The 26278-nt window shown below is 43.8% G+C and overlaps 1 protein-coding gene across 1 annotated transcript in view; it reads left to right on the forward strand.

Moving 5' to 3' along the window:
- The first annotated feature begins 851 nt into the window (after window positions 1–851).
- The window catches only part of LOC129830417 (protein bicaudal D homolog 2-like), a 73886-nt gene continuing 48459 nt past the window's right edge, over window positions 852–26278 (forward strand). Inside the window, exons 1-2 of the mRNA XM_055892979.1 lie at window positions 852–1478; window positions 24914–25126. Coding sequence (XP_055748954.1) covers window positions 1239–1478; window positions 24914–25126 — 453 coding nt within the window. The 5' untranslated portion in view covers window positions 852–1238. The remainder of the gene's footprint in view (window positions 1479–24913; window positions 25127–26278) is intronic.

Consider the following 26278-nt stretch of genomic DNA (forward strand, 5'->3'; position numbering starts at 1 on the left):
TGTTCTATTGAGAACTGTCAGGTGCTTCTACACCGGCAGGTGCTTCTACACCTGCATTGTTTGCTGTTTGGGGTTTTAGGCTGTGTTTCTGTACAGCACTTTGTGACAGCAGCTGATGTAAGAAGGGCTTTATAAATAAATTGGATTGAAATTTGATCTGGGACTTTGTGGTTGGGCTCCAACTGGCATTTACCTGTTTCCTTGTTTAGGTCTACTACTCAAATATATTTTACTTATTAAGTCAAAGACGAAATTAACTGCAATACACTGGCCTCAAATATTGTCTATTAGCATAACTAGGCCATACAGACCCACAGGGGACCCATTGTATAAACAAAAAACGTGTCCAGTGCAACATGCCTAGCTCTGCCCACTGGGGATGGCTTACTGATCGCTCTTTACAATAAGCGCTCATATTGTCATGTTCCAACACCTCGAGTTATACCACCACACCGGCAAAAAAACTAGGCGTCCAGTAGCCCCTAGCCTCAATAAATGCATGGCAATATCAATGACAATAGGCTATTTAGTTCACAACCTATTGTCTGCTTTAGTCATTTGATCAAGTTGATCGCTCAGAGTGATGCTCCTGTCAAAAGCCGCTGGAAACACTTGTATTATAGGCTATAGCTATGACTACGGCATCGTGAATCTACAGAAACAACCGACAGATGGCACGAGATGCACAGTGACTAAATCTTTTCTAGACCCATTCCTTGGAAAATAAAACGCCGCTTCCGTGTTCCACACGTTTCACCTTAGACTAGCCTGCACACAATGCCTGATGGGATATGAGTGCATTTGCCTGACGTCTATGCATTGGCGTTTGTGGTACTACATTTCCCATCAACCACTATTCTTATTTTCTAGTTATCTCAGCTGAGTGATCTGACAGCGCTAGACAGCTTCTCCCCAATCGCTCTGAGCAGCCGGGGAGAGGCGAAGGGCAAAGGAACTGCAGTCATGGAGCAGTTGTAGGGATAACAGGCAAGCCTCTCCTGTCGGAAGAAATCAAGAAACCACAGCTTCATGACCGATAACGCAATACCCAAAGTGTCAACGAGAAACGCAAGACTACCGATCATGCAGTTCAAATACAGAAGAATCTAATCATCTATTCAAACGAAAGGGTTCTCCGCGATCCTTCAAGATTGGACCCGCTCGAAGCCGTCTCATCCCCTTCGTCGTTCGTCGTAGGATTAGCTGGCCAAGGTTGATCCATCACCAACATCCACAGTATGTCGGTGGAGGAGCAGCGCTATTCTGAAACGATGCTCGTGCTAGAGGCCGAACCGGAGTGTCTGCGAGCCGAGGTAGAGCGCCTTTCCCGGGAGCTGAGTGAGACCACCCACGAGAAGATCCAGGCGGCGGAGTACGGGCTGGCGGTGCTGGAGGAGAAGCAGCAGCTTAAACAGCAGTATGACGACCTGGAGATCGAATACGAGACCGTGCGCCAGGAACTGGACATGCTCAAAGAGGTATGTTGTAGTCTTTTAACGGTGTGTACTTGCTGTATGAAATTGAAATATACATTTAAACTGCTATAAAATGCCATACATTTTATATTTGTGTGTGGGGTGGGGGGTGATGAAGAACTTGTTACTTTGCCTTATGTTCTATCAATGATTCCCCTCTCAAGGTGAATTTATATTATTGCAATACTACCCCTTCTAGCTATAGGCTTCGTAATATATTGCTAAGCTGCTGTGGAATTAGCTTTTTCTAATTTAAGATATTGGGGTTCGAGACAAATGCGTTCTGTTTTTCCATGCCCATACAGTTGTGCATTTGCTGTGGGATTTGAAATGTAAACTCAAATATACTGAACAAAAAATATAAACGCAACATCTAACAATTTCAAAGATTTTACTGAGTTACAGTTGAAATATAATCAGTCAATTGAAATAAATGCATTAGGCCCTATTCTATGGATTTCACATGACTGGGAATACAGATATGCATATGTTGGTCACAAAAAAGGTAGGACCGTGGATCAGAAAACCAGGTCGGTATCTGGTGTGACCACCATTTGCATCATGCAGCGCGACACATATCCTTTGCATAGAGTTTATCAGACGGTTGATTGTGGCCTGTGGAATGTTGTAATTTTCAGCTTCCGGGAGTTGCGTACAGATATTTGCGACATGGAGCTGTGCATTATCATGCTAAAACATAAGGTGATGTCGGCGGATGAATAGCACCACAATGGGCCTCAGAATCTCGTCACGGTATCTGTGCGTTCAAATTGCCATCGATAAAAAGCAAATTGTGGTCATTGTCCGTAGTTTATGCCTGCCCAACACCATAACCCCACCACCTCGGTTGGACTTTCTGCCAAATTCTCTAAAACGACACTGGAGGTGTTTATGGAAGACAAATTAACATTAAATTATCTGGACATTCCTGCAGTTAGCATGCCAATTGCACGCTCTATCAAAACTTGTGTGACAAAACTGCACATTTTAGTGTGTCTTTTTATTGTCCCCAGCACAAGGTGCACCTGTGTAATTGTCATGCTGTTTAATCAGCTTCTTGATATACCACACCTTTCAGGGGGATGGATTATATTGGCAAATGAGAAATGCTGACTAACAGGGCTGTAAACATGTTTGTGGACATAATTTGAGAGAAATAAGCTTTAGTGCTTATGAAAAATTTCTGGAATATTTTATTTCAGCTCATGAAACATGGGACCAACACTTTACATGTTGTGTTTATATTTTTGTTCAGTGTATGTTGCGCTGCTGAAATATTATAGGCTTACTCCAATGAGGATGAAGATGAGTTATCTGACATGCGGAACATTCTATCTTCACTAATGTATCTGAGTAATGGTTATCCGCTGCCACCCTGTTTATTAATGTGTAACTGATTAAAAAAAGTGGACATTCACTCAATTGCTTTTGGTTGATATCGTTTTATCCCTCATTTTAAACACACATAAGTCCTCTCTAATGCAAATTTTGACAATACTCTTAGTAAAGCAGTCTCTCAAACCAGAGGACCTTATTTATCTGGTATTTCCAGTCTGGTTTGAAAAGAGGCGGGCATGTGGTTTTTGAATTTTGAAAGTTCCCGCCTGAAAAAGAGGAAGGATGAGTAACCTACTCACAGAGGAAACAAAATGAGTTTTGACCATTCAGGAATGGGAGGAATGTTGACTGTTAGTTAGGGCTGGGAGACAGGATAAAGGACTGGCCTGTATTTCCAAACTGTGAAAACCCCTTTCCCACTTAAATGTAACACGCCAGTCCTAGTTCTACCTTCCTTTTCCTGGCAGAGGTTTCAGCAGCCTTGTGATTTTGATTCGGAAAGAAGGAGAGTGGGGTAAGAAGTAGCATAGGGAGTCAGAGTGAACTGCTGCAGCTGCTGAACAGCTTACGTGTCCCAGAGCAGTTTGGTAGAAAAGGGGCATGTCCTTTTTTGCACTGAGATTTCTCCCCAGAGATTCACTGCATGGCCTGGATGAGTCACTTCCTGCTATGTGGAACCTATCTCTGAGATTTTACTTCCCTGTTGCCTCCCACATGACTAGAACAGACCAATCATCATGGCTCAGTGGGCTGGGTACCCTATGATGACAGCTCCCTTGGGTCTGTAAATATGTGAGTGGGATGAGGAATGAGGCAGAGAGAGAGAGAGAGAGGAGGGAGGTGGAGAAAAAGGGAGAGGAACCCTTGGCTGAACAGATATAACACACTAAAAGCTTAGGGCAATAAATACATTGTTGCTCTCTGTCGTCCCTTTCCTCTGTCTCTTCTCCCTCTTTCTCCCCCTCACTATTGCATCTCTCTCTCTCTCTTTACCGCTCTCTGTGGTTAGTGGCTGGGCTTTTGGAGTGCTTTCTCAGCAGCCTCTGCTCTGTGTTCCCATGCTTTCCTTTGGCCAGTATCTCAGAATAACATGGAAAACTCCTGAATAGAGGAAACGGACTGAAACCGATAGAGCAAGAATAGGGTAAACTGATTGCTTCAAGATAATTATAGGGGTGCTTTTGTTTTTCTTCCACTTTTCGAAGCAGACTATTTGTTTAAAAAAAAAACAGCCTGACTCATTGCATTTTTGTCTGACTTACCAAGTTGGTGATGACTCGTTGGTTCGTCACGGAGAATTGTGTTTTGAATGAACAAATGTCTAACATCCACCGTTTGTTTGAGCAATTCTGGTTTGACGATCATTAAGACTTGTCCACCAGGAAATCAGTTCATTGTTTGTGGGGTTGCCATTTGTGAGAGTATAGTGGATATTGAGATTTCCATAGAGTCATGCCTGGATCCGTTTGCTGTGTGCTAAATTCAATTGATATTTTAATTCATTTGAATGACTGCCCTCGATGCAAAGCCGCAGGAAGTATGGCTCTGGGTGCTGAGGGTCCTGCAGCACCCCCAGAAAGAATAGAAAAAATTCTAAAAATAAACCTTATCTCAGTGGATGATATCCACAGAAAATACAATAATACAATACTATAATAACAAAACATTTCTTCATATTTCATTTTATACAGGATGCCTGAATAGAATAATCTGTAATAGAAGAGGGTGAGATGTTATTCTCAGTATGTAAAATGTAATAAAAATGTATGCACTCTACTGTAAGTCGCTCTGGATAAGAGCGTCTGCTAAATGACTAAAATTTAAATGTAAATGTATTCTTCTGAAACACGCTGTTTGGCCTGTAGAAGTACAGTGCAGATGGCCTGTAGAAGTACAGTGCAGATGGCCTGTAGAAGTACAGTGCACTCATGTCATTAGAGTACTTCAGTCACAATGGGTTGTCTGAATTCAAATGGCTCATTTCTATTGGCCTGCCACTGTGTGCTGAGTTAAGGGAGCACTATTAGCAGCAACTTTGGCGACTGGTAAGATGGTCTCGCTGACTTATACAAAACAGAATGTTGCCTGTCCTTTGTCTCTAGGGGTTGTTAGGACTGTTGGACTACTGTCTAGTCAGGTTAATGTTGGATGACCGTTGTCTCTGGAGATGGTTATTACATAGCTATACCTGGCTACTATTTACAATGGTGAATACCATGTTTGGTTGTCCTTATACTTTGGTTGTCCTCTCAACCTGGGAGATTTACACATCACTGTCTGTCCAACATTGGACCCTGTGTTCGTCTCTCCGTGTGCACATAATTCATATGTGTTGTGTGTTAAAAGGACAGATGTTACTCTTTTGTCCCAATCTGGGTGGGAAAAAGCAGGCCAGAAATCATTGTTGGCATTGAGCAAAGTCCAGTTGCCTTTTAAACTGGAGTAGGTCTAACCCCGGGGGCAGGGAAGGACAAACTGCAGAAGAGGACACACACACACACGCTCGCTAGTCAACACCACTTTGGAGGCAGTGCAATAAATTGGAGAAATTCATCTCTGTGCTGTTGCCTAGTAACAGCACAGATCTTTGCCTTAATTTGAGAATCCGGCATGCTGCCTTCCCAGCAGGTGTTACTACCAGTGTGACTGTAAGTGTGTGACTGAGGCTGCTGCTCTGCAAATTAAGGCTTTACAGCTACCTGCTGCTGCAGAATGGCACACATACAGGGAACCATCAGAGACCATCCATGGATGGAGGCTATTCTATGGATAGATTTGATATGGTATATTCTGAGGATATATTCTGTCTTTCTATATGTCCAGCCACTGATTCCTTACATGTTATTTCCATCTTGTTGTTCCAGATTTTCTAGTAGCCAGTATTCTAGGAATCCTGCCCTGCTACTTGCTAGTCACCCTGACATGCTGCTCCCATACTAACATACTGCCCAGTCATTAGATTCCTACTGTTGGTATATTGTCATTCCTTGGGTCTCTCACCCTCCCCTTACATGTTACTGTAACATAAGGTCACAACCTCTCTGTTTGGCTTTGCTTTGACTCTTGTCATTGTTTCTGAGTGAGTGGACCGTTGGCAAGCCAAGTTTCCCCACCCCCAATCTTACCACACCTTTCAGGGGTAGAGGGTACTGTTTGTTGACTGTTGCTACCCATTGATAGCCCATTTATAGCCAAAATAGCGGCTACGGCTATCTTGGATTATAGTGTCCATCTGTTGGCCTGTTAGACCTACATCCTGGGTCACTTGGCCCCGGGCTCCCCTGGGGTGTCCTAGGGTGCTTCTCAATCATTTAAAATGGATTCCTCTCCTCGTTTCCTTTTTCTTCCTCTCCTTTGTCTCCAATGATAAGATCCTATCAAAACACAAGTTGAACCTGCGGTCAAAGCGTAGGTTTATAAGAGCAGGTTTAGCACAATCCTCCTTAGTCCTATAACGTGATTAGGCTGCTATACTCTCCACCTTATGATGATAAGACTGTGGACTTTAGCCACTTTACCATTAACAGTACAACTTCAAATGACAAGTTAATGATATTATACTACACCTTCACCTTACCAGTTGATGATAGCACAGGTTTACAGACTCGAGCCCCCGCAGCTGTTGTTTATATTCTTCATTTAAACCACTCAGCAAAGACATCATGTGCCACACCTTTCTTGAACTGTTCTTGTGACTCGTGGGAGTCTCCAACCACAGATCCAGGATTAGATTACGCTATCCCCATAGTCTCGTGATGCCATCCTTCCAGGTATTGTTTATCACTGGGCGGGAAATTGAGGTTTCCTCAAAACCCATTGTAACCGTAACTATTACAGGGAAATAAAACAGTGGTTAGGGGTAACTTCACTGAGACTGTGGAATAGCTGTCTTGTTGTGAAATGTTGAGACTGGTGTTATGCAACTAGGATGCAATGTTGCATGTGACAATGTCAAGCAACTGTTGCTGTTACATGTGGCGAGTCTACATCTCCGGGCCTCTCTCAGGCCTGTGGAACCAATTGTCACGAGGTTGACCGGGTGGCCGTAAAGATGACAGCATTCTAAAATGATTGTGGGAGCAGACAACGGGCCCATAGAACATTCCATAGCCTTCTCTTTCCACATCTTTTTCTTTGTTTCTCTCCAATGCTGGACCAATGCTGTTAGTCAACACACACACACACACTACTGTTGTCATGACAAAGGCCAGTGTTCTCTGAGTTCTTGTGACATTGTCGAGAGTGTCAGAGAACACACTATAGCCATTCAGTCACGCCCCATTCCTCTATCCCTCTTTTTCTCGCTCCCTCTCTCTCCAGCAGCTGTGCATCAGGCGGTGGAATTCTCCCTGACAATCGGAGGCTAAAACACAGTCAAGCTCAGAAGAACTGGCCACTCTGTACTCGGCTCGCCGGCCTTTGTGTGCCTAAGCCCGATAGGGTTAACAGGTCTTGGGTGTCAAAGATGAAGGGAGCGTTAAACGCTCCCAGAACACAGAGGAATGACTTCAGGAGAGATTGAGAGCGGTCCCATTGTGGCTGTATTTGTAAGGACTGGTCACTTTTGTCACTTTTTTAAATGCCAGATCGCTAAAGCACATATCTATATGTCCTTTAACAAAGATGTTTGGTGTGACTTTAAACCCCTCCACTGTGCCCGTTGTGTCAAACCCCTAGGACTAGTGCTGTTGCGGTGACCGTATTACCGCCACACCGGCAGTCATGAGTCATGAAGGCAGTCAAATTCCATGTGACTGTTTAGTCACAGTAATTAGGCTTCTCCATGCTCTGATGCTGCTGATAGTCATTAGTAGACTACCAACTTGCTAACTGCCTGGTACTCAGGACTCTATTATCCCTCTAATCACTCTGATATCAATGCAAATGTAATCGAAAATCTAATCAAACACTTGTTGCACAACATTTCTATAGGCTATGCAATTGCGCAAGAAAACAGAGTGATGGCCTCTATTAAAAAGAGGAGGATCCCATCAGCTTTCTATAGGCTAGGCCTACTATATTTATTTCTCAACTTTCCTAATATTAAGAATATATTTAGCACATTGACTATCTTTACAACAGGAGTATAGCCTACCTGGCTGGCATGAAGATGACCCACAGCAACCGAAAGGTTGCCAGATTGAATCCCAGAGGTGACAAATAAAAAATCTGTCGTTCTGCCCCTGAACAAGGCAGTTCACCCACTGTTCCTAGGCCGTCATTGTAAAGAAGAATCTGTTCTTAACTGACTTGCCTAGTTAAATAAAGGTTAAATAAAATAAAATAAAATATTTTTGGATAATTTCACACATATATAATTTAGTACAGTTGAAGTCGGAAGTTTACATACACTTAGGTTGGTGTCATTAAAACTAGTTTTTCAACCACTCCACACATTTCTTGTTAACAAGCTATAGTTTTGGCAAGTCAGTTAGGACATCTACTTTGTGCATTTTTCCAACAATTGTTTACAGACAGATTATTTCATTTATAGGTCACTGTATCACAAATCCAGTGGGTCAGAAGTTTACATACACTAAGTTGACTGTGCCTTTAAACAGCTTGGAAAATTCCAGAAAATGATGTCATGGCTTTAGAAGCTTCTGATAGGCTAATTGACATAATTTGAGTCAATTGGAGGTGTACCTATGGATGTATTTCAAGGCCTACCTTCAAACTCGGTGGCTCTTTGCTTGACATCATGGGAAAATCTAAAGAAATCAGCCAAGACCTAAGAAAATAAATTGTAGACCTCCACAAGTCTGGTTCATCCTTGGGAGCAATTTCCAAACACCTGAAGGTACCACGTTCATCTGTACAAACAATGGTACGCAAGTATAAACACCATGGGACCACGCAGCCGTCATAACACTCAGGAAGGAGACACGTTCTGTCTCCTAGAGATGAATGTACTTTGGTGCGAAAAGTGCAAATCAATCCCAGAACAACAGCAAAGGACCTTGTGAAGATGCTGGAGGAAAGGTGCAAAAGTATCTATATCCACAGTAAAACGAGTCCTATATCGACATAACCTGAAAGGCCGCTCAGCAAGGAAGAAGCCACTGCTCCAAAACAGCCATAAAAAAGCCAGACTACAGTTTGCAACTGCACATGGGGACAAAGATTGTAATTTTTTGAGAAATTTCCTCTGGGCTGATGAAACAGAAATATAACTTTTTGGCCATAATGACCATTGTTATGTTTGGAGGAAAAAGGGGGAGGCTTGCAAGCCGTAGAACACCATCCCAACCGTGAAGCACGGGGGTGGCAGCATCATGTTGTGGGGGTGCTTTGCTGCAGGAGGGACTGGTGCACTTCACAAAATAGATGGCATCATGAGGACGGAAAATTATGTGGATATATTGAAGCAACATCTCAAGACACCAGTCAGGAAGTTAAAGCTTGGTCGCAAATGGGTCTTCCAAATGGACAATGACCACAAGCATACTTCCAAAGTTGTGGCAAAATGGCTTAAGAACAACAAGCCATCACAAAGCCCTGACCTCAATCCTACAGACAATTTGTGGGCAGAACTGAAAAAGTGTGTGTGCGCAAAGGAGGCCTAGAACCCTGACTCAGTTACACCAGCTCTGTCAGGAGGAATGGGCCAAAATTCACCCAACTTATTGTGGGATGCTTGTGGTAGGCTACCTGAAACGTTTGACCCAAGTTAAACAATTTAAAGGCAATGCTACCAAATACTTATTGGGTGTATGTAAACTTCTGACCCACTGGGCATGTGATGAAAGAAATAAAAGCTGATATAAATTATTCTCTCTTCAATTATTCTGACATTTCACATTCTTAAAATAAAGTGGTGCTCCTAACTGACCTAAGACTGGGAATTTTTACTAGGATTAAATGTCAGGAGTTTAAATGTATTTGGCTAAGGTCTATGTAAACTTCCGACTTCAACTGTATATTTAAAGACAAGATTAAATCAAGAATAGTCTGATGGGTGACAATATTAGTATATCACTTGTGAATTATATGTTATCACTTGTGAATTATGCCCAGTTTAAAGCAAGAAACAATGCCTTTTTTTGGTAATTTTTTCAAATCATAGTTGCACACCTCATGTAGCCTAGCCCATAGGCCTATATGTTTTGATAAGGTTTGTATCACAACGAAAGTGGCCAAATAACTTCTTAAAATTAAGCACATTACTCTGCTTTACAAGGGGTGTAGAGTCTAACTGGGATACATAAGCAGCGCGTGAATTTCAAGTTTGGGGAAGATACATTTCACCATAAAAATGCACCTTTATAATAAAAACATTACATGCATTATCGCATTTGCGTTCTCTTTTGATAGTATTGTTTTCCACTAATGGAACATTTGTGCTTATAACCTACTGCCGCGTGCGCATTGTTATCAAGTACTTCTCAAATTGTGAATGAGAGACCGACAAAGTGTGTACAGGTCGGGAAGAAAACGAAAAACTTTTTTCAAATCATCATTAGAGTCGCATCATGCAGCCTTACAATGTATTAAAAATCAAACAACTAAAGTTACACAAATAACTCTAAATTAAGAATATAGGAGGACCTATTTCTTTGTTAACGCTCAACACAGAATAGCCGCATCTGCAGACTCCCTCAGAAATCATTTGGAGAAAATATCCTTTCTATTTTATTCAGCTTTGTTCAATTGAATTTTTCATACTATAAAATAATATAAAATAATGCCACGGAATTATAAGCAAATCCTGTCTTCTAAATGAATTAGTGTACCCAACAGCCATTTGGCGTAGCCAGATCAGGACCTAACATAAGGACAACTCATAGTATGCTATTCTGTTCTTCTGAAATAGACTACATTTTCTTCATATCATGTTTCTTTAGACCTATCTAAAATAAGTAATGGATTTATTGTGAAGGTGTAGACTATATTACATGGCTTTATTAGACTTTTAAAATGTAGATGTTCCAAAGGTCTGCATCAGTGGCTTGTGTGGAAGCTTTGAGATGCTAAATGTGTTTATGTTAATCACCGGTCAATTACCGTGAAACCGTCAGTTATTTGCTTGACAATCACGGGCTGACAAAATTCCGTGAATGCCACAGCGCTACCTATTGGATGCCTTTTTAAAAATAGGATAACACAGTCCATTTTCTCCCTTGTAAGGGAAGAGATGTCCTAAAGTCATCCTCAGCTTGATTGTTGTAGTCCCACGGATGGATTGGTCTCTAGTAGGGGGGGTGTTTGTTTGGAGTGTTTGCCCCAATATGGAGCTCTGAAAGTGGGGTTGGTCAGTGATTGGCAGGGCCTCCCTCCCTGGAGCCACCAGACCATGTGTGGTTGATATGGATGCTTCTCTAAACTATGTACTTTGGGATCCCCACACCCCCTGCCCATATTGTGTTAGAGGGTATTTTAACCGTTCCTTTCATCTCTGGCGGCCCTGTTCCGGACACCCGCTCCGCAATTAAGGGGTAATCTTTTCTAAATGGCACTAAATAAAGTCCCAAATCCCCTCCCTTCTTGGTCTAAGAGGATGAATCCCAGCCGCTGTGCTCAGGGCTTATGGATGTCTGGGAACAAGGCCAGGGCCCGGCGACGCTCAGCCCAGGGAAAAGAGTGCCTGTCTGGGTGCTGCTGCCCTGGCGCTCCCCTGCCCTCCCCTGCCTGGTGCTCTACCGGCACTTGTTCCCTGCTAGCCTACTCCACTGTCTGTATGTCTCCACTGGGTCTGTCCTTCTGCTCTGGTGTCCCATGGAATGGGCCAGCTGGGATTAATGCAGACAGACGATGTGTGGGTCCGTAAGGCAGTAGAGCAGAAAGTATTGTCTGCGATGTCTCAAAAATACACACACTACATGACCAAAAGTATGTGGACACCTGCTCATCGAACCTCTCATTTCAAAATCATGGGCATTGATATGGAGTTGGAACCCCCTTTGCTGCTACAGCCTCCACTCATCTGGGAGGGCCTTCCTCTAGATGTTGAAACATTGCTGCGGGGACTTGCTACCATTCAGCCACGAGAGCATTAGTGAGGTTGGGCACTGATGTTGGGCGATTAGGCCTGGCTCGCCGTCGGCGGTCCAAGTCATCCCAAAGGTGTCCGATGGGGTTAAGGTCAGAACTCTGTGCACACCAGTCAAGTTCTTCCACAATGATCTCATTTCTGTATGGACCTTTCAGCATTACAATGCCTCCGTGCTTTGTGCACGGAGGCATTGTAATGCTGAAACAAAAAAGGGCCTGTCCCAAACTGTTGCCACAAAGTTGGAAGCACAGAATCGTCTAGAATGGCATTATATGCTGTAGCGTTAAGATTTCCCTTCAATGGAACTAAGGGGCCTATCCCGAACTTTGAAAAACAGCCCCAGACCATTATTCCTCCTCCACCAAACTTTACAGTTGGCACTATGCATTGTGGCAGGTAGCGTTCTCCTGGCATCCGCCAAACTCAGATTAGTCCAGATGGTGAAGCTTGATTCATCACTCCAGATAATGCGTTTCCATTGCTCCAGAGTCCAATGGAGTCGAGCTTTATACCACTCCAGCCAGTGCTTGGCATTGCGCATGGTGATCTTAGGCTTGTGTGCGGCTGCTCGGCCATGGAAACCCATTTCATGAAGCTCCAAACTAATAGTTATTGTGTTGATGTTGCTTCCAGAGCCATTTTGGAACTTGGTAGTGAGTGTTACAAGCTTCAGCACTCAGTGGTCCCATTTTGTGAGCTTGTGTGGCCTACCACTTCGCGGCTGAGCCATTGTTGCTCCTAGACGTTTCCACTTCACAATAACAGCACTTACAGTTGACCGGGGCAGCTCTAGCAGGGCAGACATTTGATGAACTGACTTGTTGGAAATGTGGCATCCTATGACAGTGCCACGTTGATAGTCTCTGAGCTCTTCGGTAAGGCCATTCTACTGCTAATGTTTGTCTATTGAGATTGCATGGCTGTGGGCTTGATTTTATACCCCTTTCAGCAATGGGTGTGGCTGAAATTGCCGAATCCACTAATTTGAAGGGCTGTCCACATACTTTTGTATATATAGTGTACTTCAGGAAGGAGTTCCAGTCTAGATTTGTGTAACTTGAGTCAGAGGTTCATGTCAAGGGAGGCCCTTGTGAATCTGGTGTAACTACAATCATTTGGACCGAGTGACCATATGGTGGCTTGGATTGTACGAACAAAAAGATCCCCCATCTCACCCAAATTTGAATAAGACCAACTTTTGTTAAAGCTTAATAACTTTAAGGGCTTTTGTTTCCTCCCTCAATGATGGATGAAGGATCAGCAGGCTGTATTCATCACAGATCAAGCATATGTTTGGGTGTTTAAGTCTGAGGTACTGTACAGTGAAGGGCTTTGAGTTGTTTGTTGGCTGTATTGAAACAGGAGCTGCGGGTTAGTGAAGCGGTTCACAGGGCCAAGGTGGTGTGGGAGGGGGAGCATCTGTGTTTGTTTCCCTTCAGTTATGAGGTTTGGGGTGGGTCTCTGGTTGGGAGAAGGTTAGACAAGGAAGCTGTTGAACTGTTGTGACTTTGGGAGACAGCAGGCATGACATCAGCAAGGGCAAAGGTTTTGAATTTCGGGTGCTTGGTATGTCTCTCTTAGCTTTCCAGGGTGGCTGTCTGTTCGATAACCTCTCTGGCCTATAGTGCAACACACATGCTGGACCCCATGTGGAGATGGACTGCCCCTTTACCATTGTATGCAGGATGATGTCATCATTGACTGCGATGGGGAGGTTTCTCGCCGCGTTCAGATCAGAGATCAAGCGGCTTACCTGTGTCTCGTCACGATCCCTCTCACTGGCCAACTCTCGCTGACCCTGCCCTCAGTCCTGTCAGACTTGGTGTCGTAAAAGTTCAGTTTTTTTCTTTACTCAACTCAGGCACCGTTTTTGAAACATATGCCCTGTTGCTTCTCTGGATGCAGCCCTAGAGTGGGTTAATTCCCGACCCGCATCTAGCTCTCTAGTGCATTATGAACCTCAGATTAGAGCGTTGGGCCATATTAGCTGTATTCAGCTTTCGGAGGGCATTAGCCTGAGGATAACAGCAATTTGGAGTTATAAAATGAAATACAATTTTATTAGTCACATGCGCTGTGAAATGCTTACTTACGAGCCCCTAACCAACAATGCAGTTAAAACAAATATGGATAAGAATAAGAAATAAAATGAACAAGTAATTAAAGAGCAGCAGTAAAATAAAGTGGTGATCCTAACTGACCTAAAACAGGGAATTTTTTACTGGGATTAAATGTCAGGAATTGTGAAAAAATTAGTTTAAATGTATTTGGCTAAGGTGTATGTAAACTTCCGACTTCAACTGTACATGTAGGTAGAGTTATTAAAGTGACAAAGCATAGATGATAACGACAGAGAGTAGCAGCAGTATAAAAGAGAGGGGGTGGGGGCAATGCAAATAGTCTTGGTAGCCATTTGATTAGGTGTTCAGGAGTCTTATGCCTTGGGGGTAGAAACTGTTTAGAAGCCTCTTGGACCTAGACTTGGCACTCCGGTACCGCTTGCCGTGCGGTTGCAGAGAGAACAATCTATGACTAGGGTAGCTGGAGTCTTTGACAATTTTTAGGGCCTTCCTCTGACGCCGCCTGGTATAGAGGTCCTGGATGGCAGGAAGCTTGGCCCCAGTGATGTACTGGGCCGCACACGCTACCCTCTGTATGCCTTGCGGTCGGTGGCGGAGCAGTTTCCATAGCAGGCAGGGATGCAACCAGCCAGGATGCTCTCGATGGTGCAGCTGTAGAACATTTTGAGGATCTGAGGACCCATGCCAAATCTTTTCAGTCTTCTGAGGGGAAATACGTTTTGTCGTGCCCTCTTCACGACTGTCTTGGTGTGCTTGGAACATGTTAGTTTGTTGGGGATGTAGACACCAAGGAACTTGAAGCGCTGAACCTGCTCCACTACAGCCCCTGCTCCACTACAGCCCCTGCTCCACTACAGCCCCTGCTCCACTACAGCCCCTGCTCCACTACAGCCCCTGCTCCACTACAGCCCTGTTCTTCTTTTCCTGTAGTCCACAATCATCTCCTTTGTCTTGATCACGTTGAGGGAGAGGTTGTTTCCCTGGCACCCCACAGCCAGGTCTCTGACCTCCTCCCTATAGGCTGTCTCGCCGTTGTCGGTGGTCAGGCCTACCACTGTTGTGTCATTGGGCAAACCTAATGATGGTGTTGGAGCAGAATGGTATCAAATACATCCGACACATGGTTTCCTGGTGTTTAATACCATTCCATTCGCTCCGTTCCAGCCATTATTATGAGCTGTCCTCCCCTCAGCAGCCTCCTTTGCATTATAGATATACACTGTAGGCTGATGTTTTTCTGGCAGCCGCGTAAAGGGCCTCCTAAGTCGGAATAGCAGGGCATTCTAGCGCGGAGTCGTTGCAGAGAGGTGTGTGTGTGTGTGTGTGTGTGTGTGTTAGGGGATTCTCATTTCTGCCACCTCTCTCTCTGCCTCTGGCGTTCTCCATCTAGCATTACCCTCCTGCCCTGGACCTGTACACTCTCTCGGGCTTAATAGTTGTTTCTTAGGGGTTGAAGTTTAGATTCAAGCCCTCAAGTCTTTCGAAAGTTTAGCCTTATGCTGAGCAGAGGAAAACACAAAAACACTCTGATCCCCAACCAGATAAAACTCTATTCTGCTGAGCTATTTTCCTATCGTGTGTCTGTGAGTTTCAGTTTTTGTGTGTGTTGTCTAACCTCTCGCACACTGCTCCCTAGGCTCTTTGGTGTAGTATTCCTTCCCTTCAGTGTGTGTGTGTGCTGCTAGCAGCTTTCAAAACCTCAGCAGCAGTGAGAAGTCTGAACACTCTCCTCTCTCTGGAGGCATGGGGCACCAGGTGCTGCAGTATACCTGACTGGAGGGCAAATAGGAAAAATGAAAATGTTAAGTGTGTAAATCCAAATGTGTGTGTGTGTGTGTTTTTAATCCCCCTTGCTTTTCTGTTCCTTCCCTCCCTCTCTCACCCTGGTTCCCCTCTCGCTCTCTGACATGATGATTCTCATTCTGAAATTGTTCCATGTAATGAAGGGCCTAGTCGTTAATCAGATCATCATCTTTTATCCCCTGTTAGATGACTCATGTCTGGACCTGCTGAGGGTTTGGAGGGAAAATACAGTATGTTACTTGGGTTCTATCTGACGATTGTGCATGTAGAACAGACCCATTTGTCACGGTGACATAGCCCAGATCACGTTTTCATGCGTGACGTGATGAGAGCCTACTGCAGGTGTTCCGTGATTAGGGAGATGAGGTTTGAACTATAGGGAAAGAAACAGTGTTAACACTGATGTGAGGAATCCACTTCTCACATCTCTCTCTCTCACTCCCTCTCTCTCTCTGTAGAAGCACTCCGTCACTCCGTCACTCATTAACACTCTGCCATTGGCTTTGAGATCCTTGTGGCACATCAACCTCCAGTGCCACTGTTCTCCAGTTAAATGATTAGCAGAGGCACGCAAACACACGTGAAGGGCTTGACATTCCTCACCAAGGCTATGTAGATGTAGATAAGGGAAAAACCGGGTCATTGTTTTTGTCATTTGGACATCGAAATGTCCTCAGATGCTGTTAGAGGGAGTAAGTAGATGTGAGAGAGAGCCTCCGGTGCTAGGTCAGTGTGTGTCTGTCCGCCCGTGTACGTGTGTCCACGTTATGAAGAGCACACTGGGAGATATCCATAATTGTAAAGCATTTGATAAATGGCCGCTAAATATAGAAACTGCACACATACCTCAAAGGTCTGTGGGAGGTAGAGAAAGAAACTGCGCTGTCTGTGCAGTGGCCCGTGAACAAGAGGGGGAGAGAGAGAGAGGGAGGTAGAGAGAGGGAGGGAGAATTTTTCTGTTTACCGCAGAAGGCTCTCTCGCTCCATGTGTGGTGCGATTCACAAGTCGGGAACAAGCATTGAGTTTTTTTTCTTCTTTTTTCTAACCTCCCCTTCTCGAACGACATTCAGAGCACTGAAACACCGAACAGTCGTCGCTGAGCTGAGGCACTGCAGAGGCATGCAGGGTCAAGGTACTGATTATCATCAGCTCTGTGACTGCCTGTCTGAGTAACCATTACAGGCCCCTCTCTTGTAATAAGACACGACTGCTTCTGCATGCCAGAGCTGGGAGTGTGGTGTGAGTTTGAATGTTACTGTATTGGTAACGGTATAATCTACAGAGTGTGTTGTGGTTCAAAGAAAGTGTGTGTATTTAGCTACATTTCAGTTAAATGTTTAACTGCGAGTCAGTGTTTTAGTTTCCATGGTCATTGTAGACCTAGTTGAAGTTCATAGTGGGTTTATCTTTAAAACTGTGTGGCGCTGATCCAAAGGTCTCTGCTTTCTCTCTCACGCTTCTGGGCTGTAATGCGGGTGGTGGTGGCGGCCTTGTGGCTGTGTTGTGTGCCCTGCCAGTGTGGTGGCCAATCCTGTCCTATCTGAAACAGCCAGAGTGCGTACCATTCTTTTAGCTATCAGAATCGGGCACAGAGATACTATCACATTGAACAGTCTTTGGTTTGTTGTTGAGCTTGTGAAGCCCGTGCAATTTCTGTGTTTATTTCCCTGCAGTACTGCAGTGTGTTTGTGTTGTGCGTGCGGACTGGCTACTCTCTATATCAGTATGCTACTCACACCCATCCTTTCCAATTCAAGATTGCAATGCAGGGGCCAGATAACCCCTCTCTCTGGTCGTTAGCTACCTCACTGTGTGTCGTGTGACATTACGAAAAGTACAGCGTTCTACTGTCTGGTTCCAAACAAAGACTTTGGCCTTTTCTCTGCCTTTCCCTGTCTCTGGCTTTTTCTACTCTCTCTCTCCCGTTGTTTTTCATTCAGGGCCATTTTGTTTTCTGTTTGTTTGTTTGATGGAAAATGGGGGGGGATTGCAGTGTGGGGTTAAAATGGAGTTTAAGGGGTCAGATCATCACACGGTCAGAGATGGGAGGAAGCGGATCCAAATCCAAATGGGATTGATCATGATAGAATGGGCTCTAACAGGGTTTAGTCCTGAGGCAATGTATGTTAAAAAAACTATCTGGCATCGATTAGTTCAACATAGGCCTTTCTCAGTGGACCGCAGTAGTGTACACACGCACGCATGCACGCACGCATACACACACGCACACACACCAAGAAGCAGAGAACGGAGAAGATTGGGCTTAACTTCTGCTAGTTTGATCTTCTGCTTCGGAAGGTCTTGCTGGATCTCTGGAGGATCTCTCCCCTCGTTCACCCAAACCCCTGCTCAAACCCTTCTAACAAGACGCCTGCTTCTCTCGCATCGGAACATGAGGGGTGAAAAATAGAATATCTGATGTGGCTGGGGTTTAGTTTGGCATCACAGGCTCAGCGTCTTAAGGTTGAAGATAACAGGTTTAGAGGAAGGTGGTGTGTGAGTGGGTGGCTGGATGGGGGATGATGGTTGTTGGAGTAGAAGAACAAGGTTGAACTCTTTGACCTGACCCTCCCTTGTACCTTACTCTAACCTGCTCTCTGAGCTGATGTATAGCTTTAAGCAGGTGGTCTTTGACCAGGAGCTGTCTAGGATCATATACCAGATTTGACTGACACACACGCTAGCTCCTTTTCAGTCCTGATAGGCCTTGTCCTTATAATCAGTGACCTTTGAACCCTAACACTGTGGTGTCTGTATTGTCAGATTACAGGGGAATAACTATTATCAGGACACATTCTTAACACTGACACTGAGGGGTATTCACACTCTGGTGTCTTAAGGATCCACCCCTTTAAAAAAAAAAGATCCGCCTGAAATTACATACTCAAATCTAACTGCCTGTGGCTCAGGCTCTGAAGCAAGGATATGCATGTTCTTGGTACCATTTGAAAGGAAACACTTTGAAGTTCATGGAAATGTGAAAGGAATGTAGGAGAATCTACCCCAATAGATCTGGTAAAAGATTATACAAAGAAAAAAAATCAACCGTTCTTTTGTATTTTTTTGTACCATCTTTGAAATGCAAGAGAAAGGCCATAATGTATTATTCCATCCCAGGTGCAATATACAGTTTGGCCACTAGGTGACAGCAGTGTATGAGCAACATTTTAGACTGACCCAATGAACCATTGTATTTCTGTTCAAAATGTTCTATCAAGACTGCCCAAATATGCCTAATTTGTTTATTAATAACATTTTATGTTCAAAATTGTGCACTCTCCTCAAACAATAGCATGGTATTCTTTCCCTGTAATAGCTACTGTAAATTGGACAGTGCAGTTAGATTAACAAGAATTTAAGCTTTCTGCTAATATCAGATATGTCTATGTCCTGGGAAATGTTCTTGTTACTTACAACCTCATGCTAATCGCGTTAGCCTGCGTTAGCTCAACCGTCCCGTGGAAGGGATACCGATCCCGAAGAAGTTTTTAAGTCCCTTAGTTCTGTTCGTTTTGACTGGTGTGAACACTATCTGCACTTGGAAGCCCACTAAACAATGCACCATGGTTCGCTCAGAACGGGCGGTCTTGGTCCGGTTCAGTTCGTACCGTGGTGCGGTTCGCTGCAGGTGAGAACGCAGTCCGAACCAAACACAGTCATGCCTTATTATTGGTTGTTTGATGAAACGCATGCAGCATCATAACTTGAGATCTCTGAAAAACATTCTGTGGGTAGCAGCAGCATTTTTATGAGCTCATCCGATGCAGATTATGGGAGACGGAGGCTATACCGTGGATAGACTACTCACGTCGCAGTTAGAGCAGCCTTACTCGCTGTGTCCTCCCGCATGTTGTTGGAAGACCAGAGCAAAAGTAATATAGAGATTGGGACACACAACTGATGCTTCATGTTAATCATACATGGATTTAACGTGAGCATTTTGGTCCATTAATGACTTCATGGACACATGATTTTGTTAAGGAATTTTTGTTTGTTTAGCATTTGACAACGAGGGGAAAAAAACTCTGATTCGAACTACAGATTAAAACTACAGTACCAGTCAAAAGTGTGGACCCACCTACTCATTCAAGGGTTTTCCTTTATTTTGACTATTTTCTGCATCGTATGATCATAGTGAAGACATCGAAACTATGAAATAACACAAATGGAATCATGTAGTAACCAAAAAAGTGTTTAACAAATCCAAATCTATTTTATATTTGATATTCTTCAAAGTAGCCACCCTTTGCCTTGATGACAGCTTTGCAAACTCTTGGCATATGTGGGAACTCCTTCAAGACTGTTGGAAAAGCATTCCAGGAGGAACCTGGTTGAGAGAATGCCAAGAATGTGCAACTACATTATAAAATCCATGTACACAAACAACAAGTGTGTAATTTAAATTTGGCAAAACACAAAATGAGGTGGAAACTGAGCTGCACTTCTTAACCTCCTGCCAAATGTATGACCATATTATGTCATTGTCGTCGTTTTAAATAAGAACTTGTTCTTAACTGACTTGCCTAGTTAAATAATGGTTAAATTTATACACAGCAGCAAGATTTGTGATCTCTTGCCACAAGAAAAGGGCAACCAGTGAAAAACAAACACCATTGTAAATATAACCTATATATATGTTTATTTATTTTCCCTTTCGTACTTTAACTATTTGCACATCATTACAACACTGTATAGATACTGTACATAATATGACATTTGAAATATCTTTATTCTTTTGGAATTTCCGGAAGTGTAATGTTTAAAGTGAATATTTTATTGTTTATTTTACTTTTGTTTATTATTTATTTCACTAGCTTTGGCAATATAAACATGCATTTCCCATGCCAAAAAAGCCCTTAAATTGAATTGAATTGAAAAATTGAGAGAGCGAGAGAGAGAAGCAGACAGAGAGAGAGAGGAAGATCAGAGATGACACTACATCCTCCCCCTCCCCGGAACATCACATGACGATGAATTTAACTGTGATGTGCTTTGCTGTCTGCCTGGGGGCCCATAGGGATCAGAACCCAGCAGGAAGTCTGGTTAGATCCATCCCATAATATATGGGCTCATTTGGAATCAGACCTTGTTGACTTCATAGGGCCAAATCTCCAGTGGGTTCTGTCTTCTCCTATTCCCTTTCAACATGCTAAAGCTTGTAGCTCGTTTCTGAGTTACCACAAATATCCGACTGATTCATTCTCTTAAAGTCAGCTGTCACCTTCCTTACCTACATATAGTTGAAGTCGGGAGTTTACATACACCTTAGCCAAATATATTAAACTCAGTTTTTGACAATTCCTGACATTTAATCCGAGAAAAAAATTCCTTGTTTTAGGTCAGTTAGGATCACCACTTTATTTTAAGAATGTGAAATGTCAGAATAATAGTAGAGAGAATGATTTATTTCAGTTTTTATTTCTTTCATCACATTCCTAGTGGGTGAGAAGTTTTCATACACTCAATTAGTATTTGGTAGCATTGCCTTTAAATTGTTTAACTTGGGTCAAACATTTCAGGTAGACTTCCACAAGCTTCCCACCATAAGTTGGATGAATTTCGTCCCATTCCTCCTGACAGAGCTGGTGTAACTGAGTCAGGTTTTTAGGCCTCCTTGCTCGCACAGGCTTTTTCAGTTTTGGCCACAACTTTTCTATAGGATTGAGGTCAGGGCTTTGTGATGGCCACTCCAATACCTTGACTTTGTTGTCCTTAAACCATTTTGCCACAACTTTGGAAGTATGCCATTGCCAGTATGCCAGGTCATTGTCCATTTGGAAGACCCATTTGTGACCAAGCTTTAAGTTCCTGATGTCTTGAGATGTTTCTTAAATATATCCACAGAATTTTCCATCCTCATGATACCATCTATTTTGTGAAGTGCACCAATCCCTCCTGAAACAAAGCACCCCCACAACATGATGCTGCCACCCCTGTGCTTCATGGTTGGGATGTTGTTCTTCGGCTTGCAAGCCTCCCCCTTTTTCCTCCAAACATAACGATGATCATTATGGCCAAACAGTTCTATTTTTGTTTCATCAGACCAGAGGACATTTCTCAAAAAAGTACGATCTTTGTCCCCATGTGCAGTTGCAAACTGTAGTCTGGCTTTTTTATGGTGGTTTTGGAGCAGTGGTTTCTTCCTTGCTGAGCGGCCTTTCAGGTTATGTCGATATAGGACTTGTTTTACTGTGGATATAGATACTTTTGTACCTGTTTCCACCAGCATCTTCACAAGGTCCTTTGCTGTTGTCCTGGGATTGATTTGCACTTTTCGCACCAAAGTGCGTTCATCTCTATGAGACAGAACGCCTCTCCTTCCTGAGTGGTATGATGGCTGCGTGGTCCCATGGTGTTTATACTTGTGTACTATTGTTTGTACAGATGAACGTGGTACCTTCAGGTGTTTGGAAATTGCTCCCAAGGATGAACCAGACTTGTGGAGGTCTACAATGTTTTGTTGTTGAGGTCTTGACTTATTTCTTTTGGTTTTACCATGATGTCAAGCAAAGAGGCACTGAGTTTGAAGGTAGTCCTTGAAATACATCCACAGGTACACCTCCATTTGACTCAAATTATGTCAATTAGCCTATCAGAAGCTTCTAAAGATTTTTCCAAGCTGTTTAAAGGCACAGTCAATTTAGTGTATGTAAACTTCTGACCCACTGGAATTGTGATACAGTGAAATATAAGTGAAATAATCTGTCTGTAAACAATTGTTGGAAAAATTATCTGTGTCATGCACAAAGTAGATTTACCAAAACTATAGTTTGTTAACAAGAAATTTGTGGAGTGGTTGAAAAACGAGTTTTATGGACGCCAACCTAAGTGTATGTAAACTTCCGACTTCAACTGTATGTATGTTATCATGAATTCCCCTATTATTAGCCATATCGCAATATGCTAATTCTCACTAACATCCTCTCACAGTTAACATATGGTGTGTCAGGGGTGCCGCATTAAGTTTATGGATAGTTTGCACTCCCCATCCCCCAAACGTTACCTCACGCATAGGGGATGAGATTAAGGGGCTTGGGTCAGCAGATTTCGGCTCGGTGCCTCCCATTTGAAGCCTGCCTGCCCGTGCCCCCTAGATTAGATTGATAAAGTCAGAGCCCCCCCCTACAATCCAGATTATAGTGATAGGATTCCCATACTTTCTGATTGGGTTAATCCCTTCTCTTAATGACGATTTAATCAAAGAGGGGATGCGGTTGTTTTGGTGGGTTGAGCTTTGGGTGGACGGGGGCTCGTTTTGAGGCTCACGTGGTGTGTGATTGCACTCAACGCGTGCGGATACCGTTTGTCGACGTAGTACAAGCTTGGTCATTTATCACCCGTTATGGTATCCCAAGGTCTCTGGGCGCAGTGTAGAGTCTGTTTGGGAACCCGAACACAGTGCTGGCCTGCAGAGGGGCATGTAGGGACATGTTCGTATGAGCCCTCAAGCTCCACGAGTCCTATGTTTACATTCTTCAACGCCGTACGGCTCTCCAGACCTGTGGGTGAGTGCGTTAGCCAATGCTCTGCGGTGCGAGCCTGTGTGTAGATTGGTGTACTCTCGGTGGCCTGAGATCCTTGACTCCTTTTCCCATGCTACAGCCAGAACCAATCCAACCATTCTAGAGCCATTCCAGGCTCCCAGTGAAAGCATACTGTGGTTCTCAGCTGGAATGTTTATCTGATCGCGTTTATGCTATCTGCTTTCCTGCCGTCTCTATATCTTTCCCCATCATGTGAGATGTCCATCATGCGCGAGACACGATGTCATTTTCATGCCTGGCTGTAACCCACTGAACTGTTTCTGCACCGGATTTTTTTATTTGAGCTCCGTCTGTAACTAGTTCAATTTCGCAAATGTAATTTTAAAGTGCAGATTTCCTTTATTCTCTAAAGCCCTCAAACTCAACTGCGTTTTTTTTTTTTATTCTTCCCCTCTAAACAGGGACAGCAGGCTCCAGACCTTGTAGGGTAAGAGTTGAATACCCCTGCTCTAAAGGAAGGAATTACTGGGATTATGTTGAAACGCAGTAAAACGAGTTAATCCGGCCACAGTCACGTGCATGTGTACTTTATAGTGTGTACTGTAGAGTGTGTACTGCAGAGTGTGTCAGGGTTAGAGAGGGAGTGAGATGAGCTAAAAGCAAGGTCAGATGTCTGATAACCTCAGGTGAATCCAGACGTAGGGATTGTAGTCCATCTGAGAGACAAAATGAGAAATTAATATCTCCATCAAATGGATCACTGGGGATTGGAAATTAAATCTGTAATCAGAGGGTGATTATTCTGAGCGAGAGGGAGAGAGAAACCTAGAGTCTCTCTGTGTGGCCAGACATTTCTGAACAGGCACTGTGATAGGGCTGCCTCATGGTCCATTAAGAAATTAGGGTCAAAGTCCCGACAGAAGAACAATTAATAGTGAAGTGAAACACACCGTTATTGACTAAAGGCCATTATAGCAGCAAAGAGACAAAAAGGGATCAGAGAATACAAGCCCTCTCTCACTGTCACACTCTCGTGTGTCCCTGGCCTGTGGTAGTAGAGACATCTTCCCTTTCTAAACTGCTGTCAATCTGGGGAATTTGGATGATTTTATCGGTCTGTATTCATAAATGATCTTAAGAGCATTGGACTATATTCTAAAATCAGAGAGGGACAGTGTTTGTCCAGGAGGTTTCCTATCTAGCCTGTCTTCTGTTTTACTTGGATTTGTTCCTATTTGTTTGAGCTGCCTTCTGCTTGGTCTCTGGTTGAGCATGTGCAGCATGGACTAGCGTCCTATGGGTAGAGAGGGTGGGGGAGAAGAGCGAGTCGGTAGGGGCAAGAGAGGGGGATGATGGAGGGAGGAATAGAGGTGTTAGAGGAGGATGATGGCATCCAGGTGGAAACTGTTATGACTGAGGGGTTATTTGTCCAGGATATACTCTTTTAGGAGGGAGAGTTTTTTGGGACAGCACTCTCCTCCTCTCTGTTCTGTTTCACTGGTTCTGTCCCCAGCTGAACCTCAGCTGAACAAGTGGGCTCATTTCAAAAATGGATGACATTCCAAATGGGAAAAGTAGCTCAGGAGATCAGCTGAGTAAATCCTACGTCGCTGGAACTCTCTGAAATAGTGTTCGCGTGCACGTGCTCTTCTCAAACATCTGCCTACAGTCGCCTTTCCACTGCATTTACCAAAACTTAACCTGTCTCCCTTCCTGTTTCTCTCTCTCTCTCTCTCCAGGCGTTTGGACAAGCCTACTCCAACCATAAGAAGGTGGCTGCAGACGGGGAGAGCAGGGAGGAGTCTCTGATCCAGGAGGCGGTGTGTAAGGAGGCCTATTACGAGCAGCGGGTCCTGGAGCTGCAGACGGAGCTCCGCCAGGCCCGTAATGTCCTCACCAACACCCAGTCAGAGAACGAACGCCTGGCCTCCATCGCCCAGGAGATGAGAGAGGTAAGATGAGAGAAAAAAAGCGGGAGATAGAACAGATTCAGTTGCCACATCCTACTATAGATACGAGTTTGCATACAGACTAATACCCCACCTGGTATTAAAATACATACGGTTATATTTTCTGGACAGGTGTAGACTATATTCACAAAAGACACATTGTAATCCTATCTTGATTTGATCTAGATTCTAGTTAACTACCCGTTACTGGATTTGTAGCGCATGGCGCTTGCATTGCCAGGGTTGTGGGTTCAATTCCCACAGGGGACCAGTATGAGGAAAATGTATGCACTCACTACTGTAAGTTGCTCTGGATGAGAGCATCTGCTAAATGATGTGAAATGTTATTTTTTTTTACCATTTGTGATTCGATTTGATAATAGGTATAGACTGGGTATATGAGATCAGATCCTATTGTCGACTATTATATGTGCATGTATGTAAATAAAAATGACACTTGCACATTCTCAACCACACAATTGCTGATACACACACACACACACACACCCACACACACACCTTCGACTTCGCAGATATGTATGTGCCCGTACTAGCATTGAAGCTTTCCCAATTATCTATACTTGGCGACACTTGCGCAATGTACACACCCATACAAATGTGCTATACATTCAGATATTGTTTATTTATACCCTGCCTGTGGCTACTAGACTACAGTTCCAGACTTGCCTGACTCCAGTGCTAGCGGTTGAACTCTGCTTGGCATGTTCAGGCAGGACTAATCACACCCTGATAGTTTCAGCCCCTGTGCTGAACTGGCACAGGTCCGGCTGATTGAACGAGCGCCATAATAGCTGTCGTACTGATGTGGTCCTGTCTCTGCAGCCCTGGGGATCTGGGCGAGAAGGAGAGAGCAGGGGAATCTTAACGGCCTGTCTCTGCTGTGGCGTGATGAAGGGAAAGGGTTAACAACTGCTTCTCGGTTAAAGACAATTAGTGATACGTAAAAAAGCGTACCAGTTTCATTTAAGGACCAAAGAATTGACAGCTGCGCCGTACAGATTGCAAAATAGTTGGGAAGAGATTTTCGTTTTTAACTATTCCATGGCACATCGATTCAAAACGTACAGTTTTTCTATGTAAGTTATTATACAAAACTCTTGCAACCAATAGAATGTTACATACAGTTGAAGTCGG

Source organism: Salvelinus fontinalis, chromosome 31 (genome assembly GCF_029448725.1).
Source record: "Salvelinus fontinalis isolate EN_2023a chromosome 31, ASM2944872v1, whole genome shotgun sequence".
Taxonomy (NCBI): Eukaryota; Metazoa; Chordata; class Actinopteri; order Salmoniformes; family Salmonidae; genus Salvelinus; species Salvelinus fontinalis.